Below are 18,246 nucleotides of genomic sequence, written 5' to 3' on the forward strand. Positions count from 1 at the left end.
CCTAAACAAGAGACGACCCTCTTATATATGAATGACTTATTATGACGTAATACTTTTTGAGCTTAGAGAATAATCTTTTGGTAAGAGTGTTGTACTTATTCCTTCTGAATATATACCCCATTACAGGAATAATTGTTCATAAATTTGTTATTTAGGATTCCATTAAATTTCTGTGGTGAAGGATAATCATTTTTAGGTTAACTGAGCTACAGAATTTTGGTGAAAGTTATCCATCGTTGAAAATTTTGACCCAAGGCACCAAGAGTGAAAGTTAATTTCTCTATTTAGTCATTGTAATTACTAGCCATTGTTATTACCAGTCATTACTAAGCAACTGAAACCTCAATTGAAATAAGTTATAATTGTCGAAGTATAAGCATCTACATTAATTTTCTAGTAATTATTTCTTCTTTTGGACAGGTCTTTAATCAAGGACATATACTTTGTATGTGTGTGTGTACATTTATAAAAGCCAATATGGATACATCCATTCACTGCGGTACATTTTAAAATAAAATATTCTAGCAGTGAGTATGGATTAAGGTGTTTTGGGTTTTGGCATTTTATTGAGGACTTCCTGGTTGGTATACCTAAGAATTTTTTAGGCTAAATATCTAAAATTGTTTCTTGCCCCTCCCACAAAGCTTCAAACCTAATCTGATGGAACCAAGAGAACCCAGTTGTAACTTCACTGACAATTCATCATGTTCATATGTGTTTATAAACAAATTGAGGAGTAAACATTTTTTAAGTTACTAACCACAGCATTTTCAAGGCTGCTTGTAAACTGCTAACCTTAAACATTTACATCACTCCAACCTGGAACCAGCCTGTCATTCACTGTTCCTTACAAGCCTATCTGAACAGTAGATCTGATGAAAGAGAGTCAGTTTATTGCATTAAGATAATTTCATTAGATTGTGAAATATATTCTTGAGAGCAGTTTATAACAAAATAATAAAAAGAACCATCCCTATACTTTTCAGCCAGTTTAAGAAATGTTACCACCACCTTTGAAAAGCCCCATGGGTTACCTAATTTGCTACATACGGGATCATTGTTCGTGACTATTTTAATTGTTTAATACCCATCATTACTAGTATCTATGTTCCTGGCGGACTACTAATTTAATCTCCAGGTAATTTTGTTTAAACGATATGTAGCGGGAATTTAAAATAAGCGAGCTGTTCATGTTTCTCTTAAGCGTCCTGGATAGCGGCCTCTAGACACTCCTAGTGGAGTTAACGGGACGGAGGGCGGCAAGATACCCGACTTCACTTTTCAGGCTTGTGATGACTGGCTGGGAGAGGCGGGGAAACCTCTGGAACGCTCTGGACGCTGGCTTCCGAAGTGTTCTTCCGATGGGAGACTCGAGGGTCGGGCGGCTCTAGGATGATGTGGGAGTGGTGACACGCTAGGAACTGGGCTGGCTTGGAAGGCCTTTCGGAGACACTGCGCCCAGCACAAGGGAATCGGGGCCATGGTGCGACCTCCGGAGGAGGTGTCGCCTGGGGTGTTTTTCCTACTCGGAAGAGCAGTCCCGCGGGTCTCTCCCAACTCCCGCGGCTGGGCCTCTCCACCTCCCTGGGTCAACGCTTCCCCTAGCTCCCTCCGCTATCTCCCCTTCCCCGCCCCGGGATCGGCGAGTCCGCTGCGCCGCAGACCCCCCTAGCGGGGGTCAGATGCCCCGCGGCACCCCGCGCGCCGGGGGACTGGCCTCGGCCGCGCAGTGACCGCGGGTGTTGTCTACGCCGCGTGGACCTACGTCTCCACCCTGCGTCCGTCACGGGGGCCACACCTGCCGGGACCCAAGACCCAGGCTCCAGCGCGCGGGCGCGCGGAAGGAGGGAAGGAAATTAGGGCGGTGGGGATGGAGAAGGGAAGGGTGATGGAGAAGGGGAAGGTGAAGAAGGGCAAGGAGCCAGAGAAAGAGAAAATTCGGGAAAAAGGAAAGGAGGAGAAAGAGAAAAAGAAGGAGGTGGAGAAGGAGAAAATTAAGGGAAAAGAAAAGGGAAAGGAGGAGAAAAGTAACTGTAAAGAGGAAAAGAGGAAGGAGCGGGAGACCGAGAAAGAGAAGGAACAACTTAAGGGAAAAGAAGAGAAAGAGAAGGACAACAGCGCCTTGACGAAGCCCCCGCTGGAGCCGCCGGTAAGGGTCGGGCGCCTCGACCCGCTCTCCAAGGCCGCGGGGGGCAGTCAGGCCCGAGCGCCGCCGGCTCTGTTACGTCCGAGGCCCCGACCTGCGCGGGAGGGAATCAGGCCTCCTTTGAGGGCATTTTATTTTTTTATTTTTTATTTTTTTAAAGATTTTATTTATTTATTTGAGACAGAAAGAATGAGAGAGCACATGAGAGGGGGCAGGGTCAGAGGGAGAAGCTCCCGAGCAGGGAGCCCGATGCGGGACTCGATCCCGGGACTCCAGGATCATGACCTGAGCCGAAGGCAGTCGCTTAACCGACTGAGCCACCCAGGCGCCCCGAGGGCATTTTAATCTGCGGGTGGAAGGGGGTGTGCCACGCTTCCCAAGACCCGTCGCTAGCCCCTTCTCCCTGTCACCTGCCTTACCCTCACTCCTAACCCGGCCCCTGCGTCCCACCCTCGGGCGGGGTAGCGGCGAGGAAGAAGAGGTCCCGGTTGGTGTGCCCGGGGCGGAAGCGGCCCTTCTCGGGCCCCGTCTCCGTGCAGCGCTGGCGGCGCTGGCGCACACGCCGCCTACGGTGCCGAAACCAGCCCCGAGCCGTCGCCGCGCTCGGGCTCTCTCTCCGACTCCTTTCCGTAGTGCAGGGTTCCTGAATTCGTGCAGCTGTGTGTGAGGGCTGGACCTTCTCCGTGGTTACTCCTTCCGTTGTTTTCCGGCTACCAGCGCCCAGAGGGACGGTCACACAGTTGTAACTGAGAGGTCTCTGCACTGCAATCACAAAAAGAAATACCTATGGTACTATTTATATGAGGTACCTAGAGTGGTCGGAATCGTGGAGTAGAATTGGTGGTTGCCTGAGGCTGCGGGGAGAGAGAATGGTAATGACTACAGAGTTTCAGTTTTACAGGATGAAGCGTTAGGGAGATGGAGGGTGGTGATGGCTGCACAGCATCATGAATGTATTTAATACCACTGAACTGTATGCTTAATAATGGGTAAGATGGTAAATTTTATATTATGTGTATTTTACCACAGTGAAAAAATTGAGGGGGTGGAGGATAAAAAGAAAGAAAAAACAGGCATTGTTTGGATCAGCTTAATAAGCTTCTTGCTCCTGGAGTTCCTGAGCTCACAGGTGCTTTCTGGTTCTAAACAATTTTAATTTTTTTTTTAAAAAGATTTTATTTATTTGACAGAGAGAGACAGCGAGAGAGGGAACACAAGCAGGGGCGGGGGGCGGAGAGGGAGAAAGCCTCTCCGCCGAGCAGGAAGCCCGATGTGGGGCTACATCCCAGGACTCGGATCATGACCCTTGGGATCATGACCTGAGCCAAAGGTAGAGGCTTAACGACTGAGCCACCTAGGCGCCCCTAAACAATTTGAATTATTAACTGCGATTTGATCTCTGGTAAAACACAGATTATTATAGATCCATATATTGTTAAAAGAATGACTACTGACAGGGAACAGTGGTGTTCAAAATCCCAAATTGTGTCAGAACTTTTGGCTTAACAGTAATCCTAGCTTTCCTGAAGAGATGATAAACATGAGAAAGCATGTATTTTAGCATGTGTTTTGCTAAAAAATAAAGTAAAATGTAACCATCAGTGACTGCAGAATTCCTAGACAGGGTAGAGTAAGGACAGGCATGTGGTTGGAAAGAGAGTACGGAACTGTTTTTACTCACAATATTTCATAGGATCTCAGATACCATTATTTTAGCACCATTGAGAAAGAAAAAAAAAAGTGCTGCCAATCAAAACATGACATACCCAGACACTTGGGTGGCTCAGTCGATTAAGCATCCCACTCTTGATTTCAGCTCAGGTCATGATCTCAGGGTCCTGAGATCAAGTCCCACCTGGAGCTCTGCACTCAGCCAGGAGTCTTCTTGAGATTCTCTCTCTCTCCCTCTGCCCCTTCTCCTAATCCCACAGCCTAGGCTCTTTCTAAAAAAAAAAAGACATGAATTGTAAAACTCTCATTTTGGAGATGTTAAAATGGGGGGAGGAGTGCATCTTGGAATTGATAAAATATGTTGGGGTAGCCTTAAGTGGGGCCATTGGTAGAGACAGTAAGGGGGACACAATCCACACCCTACAGCCATTTCTTGGCCCCAACTTTCTTTAAAGCATGCAATTTAAATCATCCTACGAAGTATTCTCTATCAATGAAGTCCTTCTTCCTCACCACCACACTCCCAGAATGACACTATAACGTTTAGATGCAGATGGGAGGGAATGGGGATGAAGATAGAAAATAACTATGGAGGGGTGCCTGGGTGGCTCAGTCGTTAAGCATCTGCCTTCTGCTCAGGTCATCATCCCAGGGTCCTGGCATCAAGCCCCACATTGGGCTCCCTGCTCAACGGGAACCCTGCTTCTCCCTCTCCCACTCCCCCTTGCTTGTGTTCCCTCTCTCGCTGTGTCTGTCTCTGTCAAATAAGTAAATAAAATCTTAAAAAAAGAAAATAACTATGGAAATACCATTTGCTTTGAGCCATCAAGAACTCCAAAAACAAACATGTACTTTTTCTAATTCTGTTATTCAAAAGACAGTTTTCATAAATCATGCTCTCTATACAACCATATTAGAGCAGATCTTCAAACATCTTACTTTCACATAGATCTTATTTTCAAAAAAAGTGGGATAGTGAAAAAAATTAACTTTCTATTAGAAACCCAGTCTAAATCTAATGTCAATATTTAGTGTTCAAGTACAAATGTAAAAGATTATTATTTCCAAACCAATGTCATTGAAGATAATTACTGGTGTTTTTGTGCATGAGAAGCTTCTTCAGTAGGCAGTTTGGGAAATAGAATTGAATTCCTATGGGTAATCTGGCTGTATTGTTGGTCATTTATTACTGTTCACTTTAAATTGTGCACCCTAAAAGCCACTTTTCTGAGCCCTTTGAACTTTTCATACCAGTCTGCCCTTCTTGTCTCTCAGTCACTTGTCATAAAAATTTCTAAGTCTGGTATATTGGTGGAATGATTCTTTCTAAAGTTTATGTCAAGTTCAACAGGTTTTAACATCAGGTTCTAAAATAAATGTTCATTTGTGATAGGAACCTGTTTAACAATTTCTGTAACCTTAGCCTTTTCATTTAATCATGATACTTATATTTAAAAGTATTCACTTGCCCTAAAGTCTTTTAATCTAGTTAGTGATCCAATTAGGAAAAGAAAACAGATCAATAATATGAGACCTTAGGTGCTTACATGCTGAATGGCATAGTCAGTACATGAACCATAGAGGTCCCAAGATCCCAAACAACAAACTGAATTCTGAAGCAATCCCCAGTGGACATGAACTCAAGAAGCAAAGTGAAGTCTGAAAATTGATCCTGCAATCTATGGCACCTCCTATAAATCCTGATATATATATATATGAAGTCTTTATTTAATAGATTAATCACCATCATTCTAGTTGGGGGTTGGAGGGATGTGGTATGATTAATACCACATAACTAATGGCTGGTTATAAAATACAAACTGTTTGGTACAGTTTGTTCTAGATCTATTAAATTTTTTTTAAGTAAGCTCTATGCCCAACATGGGGCTTGAACTCATGACCCCAAGACCAAGAGTCCCATGCTCTACCAACTGAGCCAGCCAGGTGCTCCTAGACATATTAAATGTTCTGTGAAGTTTTGTTCTGGTTTACAATTTCACAATTATTATTGGGTCCTATCACAGGCAGGCACACTGCCAGGACCCAGGAAAACAAGGCCCTGGTTGCATAGGTTTATTGATTTGTCTTTTGTTTTCACAGGAGAAAAATAAGCAGATCCTTGTGTTGGGCCTGGATGGAGCAGGAAAGACCAGTGTTCTGCACTCTCTAGCTTTAAACAGAGTCCAGCACAGCGTGGCACCCACCCAAGGTTTCAATGCAGTGTGCATCAGCACTGAAGATAGCCAGATGGAGTTTCTGGAGAGTAAGCCCTCTTTCTCATTAGTAACAGGATAGGCTTATCTTGTTATACCTTAAGCCAGACATACTGTTAGCAACATTACACCCTTACGAAAAGTGACACTGGGTCAGGTTTTCCTACGCTTTTAGAATGCATATATAGTTTAATAGTGCACTGTGGAGGAAATCACTTTCTATTCTTATTTCCTCCTTTTTTCAGGGCTGGCATATGAGGGAGCTGCAAGGAAGGCTATAGCACCCCCTCCTATAATAGCCTCTCTTGTCCCTTACTACCGCCAATAAACATTCAATCTAAGTAAATACAACATACTTCCTTCTCTGCAAATGCAACTATGAACAAGCCCCAAACCTCTTTTTATAACCAGAGGGCAGCCCAGAAGTCTCTATGCTAAAGTAATTCTGGAGTCACCCCCCTCTAAATATTGCTATTCTCCAAAGTTGCATTAGATTTTGTTCTTTACATTCTCTCCTTGGATGATTTCCTCCATCCTATTGGCCTTAAATACCATCTCTGTGCTAATGACTCCCAAATTTATCTATCCAGCCCAAGCATACCCAAATGTCACCTGACATCTTTACCTGGATATCTAATTTGGACTCTCAAACCTAAAATGGTCAAAACAAAGTGCTTGATTTATCTCTATATCTGTTCCTTTCCCTGTAATCTACTGCTCAGTAAATGGTTCTTCACCTATCGTGTTACTCAAGCCAGAAAACTAGGAGTCACCCTTAATGTCTCCTTTTGCACCCCCAACTCCAGTCCACAAATAAAACACTATGAATTTTTCTACCTCTAAACAAAGCTTGAATTCATCAGCTATATCCTTTCCTACTGCACCTATTTCAGCTGGAACCTACACCATCTCTCCCTTAGATTACTGTAATCAACTTTTTATTTTTGCTTTCATCCAGTTACAAAAAGAACATATGGGCAGAGAAATTGGTCAACGTGTAGGCAAATCTTTCAGCTAACAACATAATCAGGAATAGAGGTTTTAATTTGTTCAGAAGCTATAGAAGAAATAATAATTTTAACCAAATAGCTAAGAAAATAGTCTCAAAATATAAAAAATGAAAAGAAAGGAAGGAAGGAACAAAGGAATGAAAAGAAAGGGAGAATCCAACTAGGGAAAAAAATAGACATATTTACCATTGGAGTGAGGGATTTCAACATATTGTCAATTATTAATAGAATCAAAGAGGAAAGAATCAGCAAAGATACAAAGAATTTGAACACAATCAACAAGTTTCATCCAACGGACAATATAAGATTGTTCAATTAGACAATTTTAGCTACATCCCAAAGCTAAAATACATGTTCTTCTCAAAGACTCATGGAACATTTACCAAAATTGACCACCTGATGGACCATACAGCAAGTGTTAACAAATTTTTCAGAGAAGGGGCATCATACAAACCATGTTCTTTGAATACATTGCAATTAAGTCAGAAGTTAATAACAAAAAGATAAAAATCCCTATATAGGTGAAATGTCATGATGTCACAAAAAAAGTTGAGGAACAACCCAAATGTTCATTCATGCTTAAACTAAATATGTTAAAACCATATGAATTACTTAGAAGATTACACAACATTCTTTTAAAAAGTGAATTACACAAAATCCTTTAGGGAATTAGTCTAGCTCTGTAAAAGGAAAACAAAGGACAGACAAATCGAGACACTTTCCCAGTAGTATTTTAAATGTTTTTGTTAAATTCCTAAAACAAAGGTCTTCAAACTTTTTCTGTAAAGGGCTAGGTAGTAAATAATTTAGGCTTTGGGGGCCGCATGGTCTCTATGCAGCTACTAAACTCTGTTGTAGTTTGGAAGCAGCCATAGACAATATGTGAATAAGTCCACGTCTATGTTCTTATAAACCGTTATTTGTAGACACTGAAATACAAATGTGACATAATGTTCCAATGTCATGAAATGTTATTCTTTCTCTTTTTTTTCCCCCAACACTTAAAAATGTAAAATCCATTCTTTGTTCCTGGGCTGTACAAAAATAGGCAGTGGGCCAGATTTAGACTTGGGCCATAGTTTGCCAGCCTCGTTCTAGGAGAAAAATAAAAATTAAATTCATTGTGTATATATTATTATCATTACCAGTAAGTTTCTTCTGGGGAGAATCAGCAGAATGAAATAGTCCAAAGGCGTTTTTTTTTCTGAGCCAAGTATTCTTAAATGCCCACAGGATCCTATTAAATCTTAGTGCAATGTTAAGAGGAGAAATTAGTTCTGGGATTTTGACAAAGGAAAAAGATGGTGCAAGTGAGGCTGGCCAGTGAATTCAGTCTATTTAAAACTTATTTTGGAGAAAGGTGTGTTTTAACCTATCACCCTGAATTATTTTAGTAACATATTCCCATTTTCTGAGCTTAAGTGATAGGCAGTGGCCTCCATGGCTGTTATGAATTATAGATCGGGGTCTACTGTATCCACTGTAGTGGATCTAGGGTCTTTATGCTGAGTCTTTGTGTCCCAGAATGATTGAACCACTTATGGAGGGTAAATATTCCCACCAGCCATTTCCCTAGGAATATGTCTCTGGCCATTCTCAGAATTGGGTACACTCTTACACAGTGGCATTTTATCAGAACACCCGTCCAGTGTTTGGAAATTATCTAAAAGTGCCTTTCCTGCCTCCTCAGTGGATGCTTCTGCAATGTTTTTTGGTGTAGGCAAATCTTTCTCTACTCTTCTCTGTAGTTGGTGGCAGTGAACCTTTCCGTTCCTATTGGGAAATGTACCTATCCAGAGGATTGCTGCTGATCTTTGTGGTGGATTCAGCTGATCACAACAGATTACCTGAAGCCAAGAAACACCTTCATCAATTAATCGGAACAAACCCAATCCTTCCTCTGGTTGTGTTTGCAAACAAACAGGTAAAAATTTGGGCAAATATAAATTTTACTCAATAGTTTTATTATTACTAAAAGAAATAAAAATGTCTACTTTTAATAGCTAGATATTTAAAAATATGCTGTATATTCAGTTTATTTTATACTTATAAGATCTCCTAGATTATAAACCCCTTGAGAATAAAGACCATCATTCATCTTTGTGTCCCTTATACTGAACAAGCATAGTAGAAATTCAACAAATATGCATTGAATTTAATTCAATAAACATTTACTGATGGTTGAATTGATTTCAACAAAATATTTGAGTGTCTACCATACATAAAGAAATAGTTTGCTTTAGATTAATTAGCCTGACCTGAATTTATTTCACATACACAAAGAATATTAAACAACCATGGAGAAACTGGAACCCTGTACAGTGTCGTTGGGAATGTAAAATGGTGCAGCCACTTTAGAAAACAGCATGGCAGTTCCTTAAAAAATTAAAAATGGAACTCACATATAATCCAGCAATTCCATGTCTGGGTATATACTCAAAAGAAATGAAAGCAGGAACTCAAACAGATACTCATACATCCATGTTCACAGAAGAATTATTCACAATAGTCAAAAGGTAGAAGTAACCCAAGTGTCCCTCCATGGTTGAATGGATAAACAAAATGTGATATATACATACAATGGAGTATAATTCAGCCTTAAAAAAGGAAATTCTGACACATGCTGTGATATGGATAAACCTTAAGGACATTATGCTAAGAGAAATAAGCCAGCAACGAAACAACTAATATTGTATAATTCCACGTTCATGAGGTACCTAGAATAGTCAAATTCATAGAGACAGAAAGTAGATTAGAGGTTACCAGGGAATGGGAGGAGAGGAGAAGGAGGAGTCATTGTTTAATGGGTACTAAGTTTATATTGGTGATGGTTGCCTTGGGTTGGGGGAAGGAGAAATGGGAGTTATTGCTTTGTGGGTACAGAGTTTCAATTTTGCAAGATGAAAAGACTTCTGGAGGTGGATGGTTGCACAACAGTGTGAATGTACTGAACTGTACACTCATACATGGTTAAGGTGGTAAATTTTGTTATGTGTATTTTACCACAATAAAAAAAAAGTTAAAAAAAATTAAACATCTATAGTATTGTAATACTAAAGCCCCTCCTTCAATTGCTAATATTGCCAATCATTAAGGAACTTGATTCTTCCACTACTTCTAAGGGTGAATGCTTATGGCAGTAAACTAAGTAGTTAACAAATGATGACCTAAAGGAGGAGCCTATGTTACAGTTCAGCATGGACGCTAGTCCTGCAGATTATATTGAAAAGAAAGGCTGGAGCTTTTGTTTTATTTTGTTTTGAACTGCAGCATCTTAAATACCACAAATTACAAAGACCATGGTACATGTAAGTGAGCTGTATGGTATTCAATTGGATTAATGTACCACAATTATACCATTTTCATGCTGGGTGTTTGGGTTATTTCCAATTGTTTATTGTTCTAAACTGCCGCAGTGAATCTTCATGTATGTGTCTTCTTGTAGATGTGTATCAACATTTCTCTAGTGCATACACCTAAGAGAGGAATTGCTGGGTTTCTGGATTTGTACATACTCAGTTTTACTAGATCTTACCAAGTTGCTTTCCAAAGATATTGCACCAATTTATTCTTCCACCAGCAGAATATGATAGATTTTTGCAGCTTCACATCCATCTCAATACTTGGTATTGTCAAACTTTTTCATTTTTGCTAATCTGATGGGGCTGAAATTTTATCCTATATTTTAATTTGCATTTCCTTAATTACTAGTGAGCTTGAACATCTTTTCAGATGTGCATTGGTTATTAGTTTCAAACTTGTTTCATTCTTTGAAACTAATTTCCACATCTGTGAGTTGTCTTTTATTTATTTATTTTTAGAAAGAGGGAGAGCAAGTGAGAGAGAGGGGAGGGGCAGAGGGAGAGGGAGAGAAAGAATCTCAAGCAGGCTCCCTGCCCAGTGCAGAGTCCGATATGGGGCTTGATCCCACAACCCCAAATCGTGACCCGAGTGGCAGTCAAGAGTAGGTTGCTCAACTGACTGAGCCACCCAGGCACCCCTGTGAATTGTCTTTTAATATTTCTTCCCAAATTTCTATTAGGGTATTTATCTTTTCTTATTTGAGTTGTAGAAATCTTTCATATCTTTGGGAAAAATAATCCTGTGTTATTTATATGCATTACATATATCTTCTTCAGCAACCTGTTGACGATTATTTTACTTTGCTTATGGTTCTCTTCTTTATATATAGCTTTCCATTTATTTTTTTAACACATTTTTTAAAAATTATTTTCATTCCAATGTAGTTAACATACAGCAATATATTACTTTCAGGTGTATAATATAGTGATTCAGTAGTTCCACATATTACTCAGTGCTCATCAAGAAAGTATACTCTTAACCCTCTTCACCTATTTCACCCACCCCCCACTCACCTCCCCTCTGGTAACTGTTTGTTCTCTATAGTTAAGAGTATGTTTTTTGGTATGCCTCTTTTTATTTCCTTTGTTTCTTTTGTATCTTAAATTTCACTTGGAGTGAAATCATATGGTATTTGTCTTTCTCTTACTGGCTTATTTCACTTAGCATTGTACTCTCTAGATCCATCCATGTTGTTGCAAATGGCAAGATTTCATTCTTTTTTATGGCTGAGTAATATTCCTCCGTGTGTGTGTGTGTGTGTGTGTGTATACCACATCTTCTTTAGCCATCTATTGATGGATACTTGGGTTGCTTCCATAGTTTGACAGTTGTAAATAATGCTTCAATAAACACAGGGGTGCATATATCCCTTTGAATTAGTGTTTTCTTATTCTTTGAGAAAATACCCAATAGTGTGATTACTAGATTATAGGGTAGTTCTATTTTTTTTTTTTTTTAAGTAAACTCTACACCCAGTGTGGGGCATGAACTCATGACTTTGATCAAGGGTCACATGCTCTACTGACTGAGTCAGCCAGACGTCCCAGGGTAGTTCTATTTTTAATCTTTGGAGGAACTATTTTCCACAATGGCTGCACCAGTTTACATTCCTACCAACAGTGCACGAGGGTTCCTTTTTCTCCACATCCTCACCAACACTTGTTATTTCTTGTGGTTTTGATTTTAGCCATTCTAAAAGGTGTGAGGTGATAACTCATTGTGGTTTTGATTTGCATTTCCCTGATGATGAGTGATTTGAGCATCTTTTCATGTGTCTTTTGGCCATTTGTATGTTGTCTTTAGAAAATGTCTGTTCATGTCTTCTGTTTTTTAATTGGATTATTTGTTTTTTTTGTGTGTTTTGAGTTGTGTAAGTTCTTTATATTTTGGATACTAATTCTTTATTGGATATGTCATTGGTGAATATCTTCTCCCATTCAGGAGCTTGTCTTTTAATTTTGTTGGTTGTTTTTTGTTTTGTTTTGTTTTTGTTGTGGAGAAGCTTTTTATTTTCATATACTTCCAATAGTTTATTTTTGCTTTTGTTTCCCTTGCCTCAGCAGACATATCTAGAAAGATGTTGCTATGACCAATTTCAGAGAAATTACTGCCTGTGTCTCTTCTAGGATTTTTATGGTTTCAGGTCTCACATGTAAGTCCTTAATCCATTTTTAGTTTGTTTTCGTTATTGTGTAAGAAAATGATCCAGTTTTATTCTTTTGCATGTTGCTGTCCTGTTTTCCCAACACCACTTGTTTTTTCCATTACATATTCTTGCCTCCTTTGTCCTAGCTTAATGGACCGTATAATTGTGAGTTTATTTCTGAGCTTTGTACTCTGTTCTGTTGATCTGTGTGTCTGTTTTTGCGCCAGTACCATACTGTTTTGATTACTACAGCTTTGTAATATAACTTGAAGTCTAGAATTGTGCTACCTCCAGTTTTGTTTTTCTTTTTCAAGATTGCTTTGGCTTTTGGGGGTCTTTTTTGGTTTTATACAAATTTTAGGATTGTTTGTTCTAGTTCTGTGAAAAATGCTGTTGGTATTTTGATAGCTATTGCATTAAATCTGTATATTGCTATGGGTTATATAGACATTTTAACAATCTTTGTTCTTTCAATCCATGAGCATGGGATATCTTTCCATTTCCTTGTGTTGTCTTCAATTTCTTTCAACAGAGTTTCATAGTTTTCACAATACACATCTTTGGCTCCTTGGTTAGGTTTATTCCTAGGTTTTTATTATTTTTGGTGCCATTATAAATGAGATTTTTTTCTTAATTTCTCTTTCTGCTGCTTCATTATTAGCATATAGAAATGCAACAGATTTCTGTACATTGATTTTGTATCTTGCAACTTTACTGAATTCATTTATCAGTTCTAGTAGTTTTTTGGTGGAGTCTTTAGGGTTTTCTATATATTGTGCCATGTCATCTGCAAATAGTGAAAATTTGACTTCTTCCTTACTAACACAAATTACTTGCTAAATTTCTTGGCTGATTGCTGTGACTAGGACTTCCAGTACTATGTTGAATAACAGTGGTGAGAGTGGACATCCTTGTCTTGTTCCTTACCTTAGGAGAGAACTCTCAGTTTTTCCTCATTAAGTATGATGTTAGCTGGGGGGTTTTCATATAAGGTCTTTATTGTGTTGAGGTATGTTCTCTCTAAACCTACTTTGTGGAGGGTTTTTTATCATGACTGGATTAATTACATTGTCAAATGCTTTTTCTGCAACTATTGAAATGATCATATGGTTTCTATCCTTTCTTTTATTGATGTGATGTATCATGTTGCTTGATTTGCAAATATTGAACCACTCTAGCATCCCAGGAATAAATCCCACTTGATTGTGGTGAATATATTTTTTAATGTATTGTTGGATTCTGTTTGCTAATATTTTGTTGAGGATTTTTGCATCTATGTTCATCAAAGATATTGGCTTGTAGTTCTCTTTTTTGTGGTGTCTTTCTCTGGTTTTGGTATCAGTGTAATGCTGGCCTCATAGAATGAATTTGGAAGTTTTCCTGTTTTCTGAAATATTTTGAGAAGAATAGGTATTAACTCTTCTTTAAATGTTTGGTAGAATTCACCTGTGAAGCCATATGGTCCTGGACTTTTGTTTGTTGGAAGTTTTTTGATTACTGATTTGATTTCATTGCTGGTAATTGGCCTGTTCAGATTTTTATTTCTTCCTGATTCAGTTTTGGGAGGTTATATGTTTCTAGGACTTTATCCATTTCTTGTAGGTTGTCCAATTTGTTGGCATATAATTTTTCATGACATTCTTTTACAATCATTAGTATTTGTGTGGTGTCAGCTGTTATTTCTCCTCTTGTTTTTTATTTTGTTTGAGTCCTCTCTCTCCCTCTCTCTTTATGAGTCTGGCTAAAGGTTTATCAATTTTGTTGATCTTTTCACAGAACCAGCTTCTGGTTTCATTGATCTGTTCTATTGTTTTTTTGTTTTGTTTTGTTTTTGTTTGTTTTTTTAGTGTCCATGTCATTTATTTCTGCTCCAGTGTTTATTATTTCCTTCCTTCTGCTAGTTTGCGGTTTTGTTCTTTTTATAGCTCCTTTATGTGTACAGGTAGTTTGTTTACCTGAGATTTTTCTTGCTTCTTGAGGTGGGCCTGTATTGCTATAAACTTCCCTTCCCAAAGATTTTGGACCGTTGTGTTTTCATTTTCATTTTTCTCCATGTAATTTTTTATTTCTTGGTTGATCCACTCATTTTTAGTAGCATGTTATTTAGCCTCCATCTATTTGTGCTCTTTCCAGATTTTTTTTTCTTGTGGTTGATATCTAGTTTCATAGCATTGTGATCAGAAAAGATGTATGGTGGGCAAGTGAGAGTGAGAGAAAGAGAGAGAGAGAGAGAGAGAGAGAGAAAACATGAGTGGGGGGAGGGGCGGAGGGAGAAACAAACTCCCCGCTAGTGGGAACCCAAGGTGGGGCTCAATTCTGGGACTCTGGGGTCATGACCTGAGCCGAAGGCCAATGCCCCTTCATCTTCTTCTTTTTTTAAAGTAGACTCTACATCCAGCGTGGCGCTCCAACTCATGAACCTGTGATCAAGAGTTCCATGCTCTAATGACTGAGCCAGCCAGGCACCCATCCCTAATGGGCTTTTATCACTACAAGGAACCCCTCTTTTTATCCAACATTCTCCTTGTATTTTCTTCCTCTCCAGTTCTATCAGTGAATTTATTACCTTGAGACATTGTACCCAGGTTACTGGATCCATTAACACAGTTCAAAAGTTACTACAGGCTCTATGGGGCGCCTGGGTGGCTCAGTCGTTAAGACTCTGCCTTCAGCTCAGGTCATAATCCCAGGGTCCTGGGATCGAGCCCCGCATCGGGCTTCCTGCTCGGTGGGAAGCCTGCTTCTCCCTCTCCCACTCTCCCTGCTTGTGTTCCCTCTCTCTCTGTGTCTCTCTCTGTCAAATAAATAAATAAAATCTTTTTTAAAAAAAAGTTACTACAGGCTCTAAAAATAAATGAATTCTGATCTCAGACAGGCAATATATTGGGATGACCAACATCTAGAAATGTAATCAACTGCAGCCATATACCACCAGAAACATTTTTCTGGATATGTCTCCTGAGGCAAGGGAAATAAAAGCAAAAATAAACTTTTGGGACTACATAAAAATAAAAAGCTTCTGCACATCAAAGGAATCCATTGACAAAACAAAAAGGCAAGGGGCGCCTCTGTGGTTCAGTTGGCTTAAGATCCTCAGGGTCTGTGGAATGGAGCCCCTAATTGGCTTCCTGCACAGTGGGGAGCCTACTTCTCCCTCTTCCCTGCTGCTCCCCCGATCATGCTCTCTCTTGCTATCTCTCTCTCTCTCTCTCCCAAATAAATAAATAAAATCTTTTTTTAAAAAGGCAAATACTGATTGGGAAAAAATATTTGCAAATGATATATCTGATAAGGATTTAATATCCAAAATATGTAGAGAACTTACAAAAGTCAACATTCAAAAAACAAATAATCCGGGCACCTGGGTGGCTCAGTTGGTTAAGCAACTGCCTTCGGCTCAGGTCATGATCCTGGAGTCCCTGGATCGAGTCCCGCATCGGGCTCCCTGCTCGGCGAGGAGCCTGCTTCTCCCTCTAACCCTCCCCGCTCTCATGTACTCTCTCTCTCTCTCTCATTCTCACTCTCTCAAATAAATAAATAAATCTTTGGGAAAAAAAAAAAAGAAAATTTTGAAAAAAAAAAACCAAATAATCCAATTTAAAAATAGGTAGAAGATATGATGAACAGACATTTCTCCAAAGAAGACATACAGATGTCCAACAGACACATGAGAAAGATGCTCAACACCATTAATCATCAGCAAAATGCAAATCGAAACCACAATGAGCTATCACTTCACACCTGTCAGAATGGCTAGAATCAAAAAGACAAGAAATAACAAGTGTTGGTAAGGATGTGAAAAAAGGACCCTTGTGCATTGCTGACAGGAAAGTAAATTGGGACAGACACTGTGGAAAACATTATGGTGGGTCCTCACAAAATTAAAAACAGAAATACCATATGATCCAATAATTCTATTACTGAGTATTTACCCAAAAAACGAAAAAAGCAAAAAACACACCAATTCGAAAAGGTATATGCATCCATGTGTTTATTGCAGCATTATTTACAGTAGCCACGATAAGGAAGCAGCCCAAGTGTCCACCAACAGGTAAATGGATAAAGAAGGTGTAGTATATATACATATATTGGAATATTACTCACCATAAAAAAGAATGAGATCTTGCCATTTGTGAGACCAGGGGTGGACCTAGAGGGTATTATGCTAAGTGAAATGAGACAAATACCATACGATTTCACTTACATCTGGAATCTGGACAACAAAAGAACAAACAAATAAAAAGGAGAAATAGACCCATAAATACAGAGAACAAACTGATGGTTGCCAGAGGGGAGAGTGGTAGAGGGATGGGCAAAAAGGAGTGAAAGGGAATGGGCGATACAGGCTTCCAGTTATGGAATGAATAGGTCACAGGGATGAAAGGTACAGTGTATAGTGCTATATGCTGAATATAATCAATGGTATCATAATAGCATTGTACGGTGAGAGATGGTAGCTACACTTATGGTGAGCATAGAATAACATACAGAGTTGTCAAATTACTATGTTGTACACCGAAAACTAATGTAATATTGTATGTCAACTGTACTTCAATAAAAAAAAAATTGATCCTATTGAGTATGATTTTGGATAAATAAAAAAGAAATGGAAAAACAAAAATAGAAGCAGATTGACCAAAGTGTTTGTAAAACTGATTAAGGTATAGAATGGCTTAATTTCATTCCGAAAATGCTTTCTTGATGATAGCTCGTAACTGCTGGTATAATTCTGCTGCCCTTTATGTTTTCTCTCATTTTTTTGGTAAGTAATCTCTATACCCAATATGGGGCTCAAACTCACAACCCCAAGATCAGGAGTTCTACCAACTAAGCCAGCCAGATGCCCCATTGCTGATGTAATTCTGATTAAAAAAGACAACCACTGGGGTCATAATAATGGGGTCACAATATCCTTCACATTAAAACAGAGGTTTTAATCATTGAGAGCAATAAATGAGAATAATAAATGTATCTATCCAAAAGGATTGCAAAATAACCAGCTTTTTCCTATCCTTTTTCTATTCTGGGTGAAGGATCTTGAAGCAGCCTATCGTATTACCGATATCCATGAAGCTTTGGCATTGTCTGAGGTGGGAAACGACAGGAAGATGTTCTTGTTTGGGACCCAAGTGACTGAGAACGGCTCAGAAATACCCTCCGTCATGCAAGATGCCAAAGACCTGATTGCACACCTGGCTGCAGACGTGCAGGGACCACGCCCAGGCCCACTGTGCAGCTGTCAATCTAGATCTCCCTAGGGAGTGTTGAGTGACAGGTTTGAAGCCAAAGGTTTCCACTGTCCAATAAAAAATAAGCCATTTCCTATTTTCTTAGTGCATGACATATATAGAAAGATAATGTTAATTGATTAAGAGCCTCTCTATGTTTCGATTTTAAACTTTAAAAATATTGGTAAAATAATATATTCGGGGGATATTTGGATTTTCATCAACAAAATTAAAGTGAACATTAGTAAGCATTCAAACCATTTGCAGTTTTTTGATGACATGAGATTTATATTAAAATATTTTAATAAACTACCTCTTTTCAATAAAAATCAAGGTGTCTTTCCTTAAGTAGATTCACTTAACACTGTAAGGAAAGAAATATCAGGATAAGGCAATGAGAAAAGTGAGCACTATCAGACATACATAGAAATATAAATTAACAGTATTTAGAAAGATTTAGAAAAGCCTT

General features: G+C 39.1%; 1 protein-coding gene across 4 annotated transcripts; it reads left to right on the forward strand.

Annotated features, from left to right (window-relative positions):
• Positions 1 to 53: 53 nt before the first annotated feature.
• On the forward strand, positions 54 to 18,106 carry ARL9 (ADP ribosylation factor like GTPase 9). Of its 4 annotated transcripts, none has more exons than XM_064584538.1 (5): positions 54 to 2,149; positions 5,918 to 6,080; positions 8,789 to 8,964; positions 12,464 to 12,555; positions 17,583 to 17,709. In XM_064584538.1, the coding sequence occupies exons 1-4, from the start codon at positions 1,871 to 1,873 to the stop codon at positions 12,527 to 12,529; spliced, it is 684 nt and encodes a 227-aa protein (XP_064440608.1). In that variant the 5' UTR covers positions 54 to 1,870; the 3' UTR covers positions 12,530 to 12,555; positions 17,583 to 17,709. The 4 variants fall into 4 exon arrangements, with proteins under 4 accessions (XP_064440608.1, XP_064440609.1, XP_045735406.1 ...); XM_064584539.1 differs by having other exon boundaries at positions 12,467 to 12,555; XM_045879450.3 differs by lacking the exon at positions 12,464 to 12,555 and having other exon boundaries at positions 1,723 to 2,149; positions 17,583 to 18,106.
• The last annotated feature ends 140 nt before the right edge of the window (positions 18,107 to 18,246 follow it).

The sequence above is a fragment of the Mirounga angustirostris genome, unplaced genomic scaffold (genome assembly GCF_029215605.1).
Source record: "Mirounga angustirostris isolate CCGP_5_RB_7025 unplaced genomic scaffold, mMirAng1.0.hap1 SCAF_2, whole genome shotgun sequence".
Lineage (NCBI taxonomy): Eukaryota > Metazoa > Chordata > Mammalia > Carnivora > Phocidae > Mirounga > Mirounga angustirostris.